We start from the raw sequence: 2,003 nt of genomic DNA, 5'->3' as shown, positions 1-2,003 counted from the left end.
GATTTAAACCATATAGGTATTGATTGTATAAGCTGATATTCACAACTGATCGATACAACACCATAATCATCATTACCTGATGAGACTGCTGTTTGGATAATAAAATTTCTTGAAAATTGGTACGTAGATTATGAAACTATTATTATTTGGAACTGTATAATGAACCAAATAAAGCCCTAAAAACATTCTTAAGGGATTTTTCTTACCTTCTATCCCTACAACTCCTAATGTGTCCAAAAAGTAACCAATGACATCTCACAAACTCATTCTTCAATAATCCACTTCACATTCTGGTTGTTGTTAATCTTATCCTTATCCAGGGAGGAAACCACTTCATGACTCTTCTTTGAAGCTAAATAGAGACCAAAAAAATAACAGCTTTTCTTGAAAACAATAAATGTTTATGTTTCATGTGTAGATCATTTCGTTAAACTACAACCATAGATATACAAAGGGTAACCATCCTATAATAACCACAGATAACCATAAAACTGTGGACGCATAGATAATTGTGAAGGAAAAACAATATCTAATTTTCCATAGAAACAAATACCAGAAATAGAAATTGTCATTTTAGTTTAAGTAACCTCTTCGGGAAAAAGGAAAAATATATTATTCCCAAGTAAATTTCATTACCTACTGTGAGTTTTGCTTTTTATTGAAAATGTTATTATTAATTATATTCTATATAATATTTAGGGTTAATCTGTATAATTTTTACTAAATGGAATCTCACCATATTTGTTATGTAATGCACTTTTTCTTTGCAGTTTTACGTATCCTTAAATTTATTAAAATGTCCTTGTCACCTTTTCTTCGTTCCCCTTTCACGGATTTAACTCCTTATATGTTCACACATCAGTGGTATGGTCGCTGTGCTAATTTTGAAATGAAAGTAATAAATTGTTTAGAAGCGTATGGTCTAGACAAGGGTCGCATAAAGTGTAAAGACCTCATCAGTGACTTCCAAGAATGTGTTGGGAGACACAAAGAGAAAGCACGTAATCTGGAAATGATAAGGGAAAGAATTCGACAGTATAAAGCTGGTGAACGTACAGCTGAAAATAAATATCAAAAGATACCCCCTAGGCCTGATAGTTTCTAGAAAAATCAACATTAAAGTAGGTGATTCTATTATTATATTCAGTGCAGAAGTTGCAGTATATGATTTGTAATTTATTATCAAATAATTTTACTTAACTGCAAATTGAATTCTTGATTACTAAATTTTTAGTTTCTGGTTGGTTCTAATAAACTACGCCTTTATTTATTAATGGTTTATTTTGTATAAAATCCAACATATTCAGAAGTATAAAGAAAGTGCAGTTTGTATTAAAGTGCTGTTTATAACAACGTTGATGCTAATATAAAATGCTGCAGTACAGTTAGTAATTCTGACAAAACAATAGGTTCATAAAGTAAGACTAAATATACCTGTTCAACATTTTTCAAGCATTCACAATCAACGGCAAGATTTAGGAGAAACTATTTTATTAAATTTAAAAACCTAAAACGTTTTATTTTATGATTTTATACATTAAGAATTAGATATATCTTTGTAGTTTTTTCCAGTTGATATAATTATCAAAAATTTCAAATTATTGGAATTTTAATAATTAATCCAGAGAGAGAGATGTCTCACAGAAATAACTTTCTTTGTTTTTCAAAGTTTAAAAATAATTATTTTATGGAAATATTATCATTTTATAGGCCGTGTATGATTTAAAAAATAAATTAACTATTGTTCTTTCCTCATTAATTTTTTTTTAAGTTATATAGAATGTCTTCTAATTGTTTTATCTATATATTGCTTACGTTAATATAATTGAGATATTTAACAAAATTATTTACTGTTCAATTTTGAAAAAGGAAGAGTACAGTAAGTACTTTTTTGAATCCAATTGTTTTCAAAATTTCTAGCAGTATACAAAGGTTTTTGTTTGTAATGTAATGTCTCCGTATAAAAAACTATCAATAATTGAGGAATTTTAAAAATTGCTCTA

At 27.9% G+C, this 2,003-nt stretch overlaps 1 protein-coding gene across 2 annotated transcripts in view; it reads left to right on the top strand.

The window, feature by feature from the left end:
* The first annotated feature begins 528 nt into the window (after positions 1-528).
* The window catches only part of LOC108744441 (NADH dehydrogenase [ubiquinone] iron-sulfur protein 5), a 2,270-nt gene continuing 795 nt past the window's right edge, over positions 529-2,003 (top strand). The window contains exons 1-3 of one of the 2 annotated variants that reach the window (XM_018480198.2): positions 529-641; positions 771-1,121; positions 1,235-2,003. In XM_018480198.2, coding sequence (XP_018335700.1) covers positions 797-1,105 — 309 coding nt within the window. In that variant the 5' untranslated portion in view covers positions 529-641; positions 771-796 and the 3' untranslated portion in view covers positions 1,106-1,121; positions 1,235-2,003. The remainder of the gene's footprint in view (positions 642-770; positions 1,122-1,234) is intronic. The other variant, XM_018480199.2, reaches the window with a different exon arrangement.

The sequence above is a fragment of the Agrilus planipennis genome, unplaced genomic scaffold (genome assembly GCF_000699045.2).
Source record: "Agrilus planipennis isolate EAB-ADULT unplaced genomic scaffold, Apla_2.0 scaffold29, whole genome shotgun sequence".
Taxonomy (NCBI): domain Eukaryota; kingdom Metazoa; phylum Arthropoda; class Insecta; order Coleoptera; family Buprestidae; genus Agrilus; species Agrilus planipennis.
This window is presented reverse-complemented; position numbering and strand designations above follow the sequence as displayed.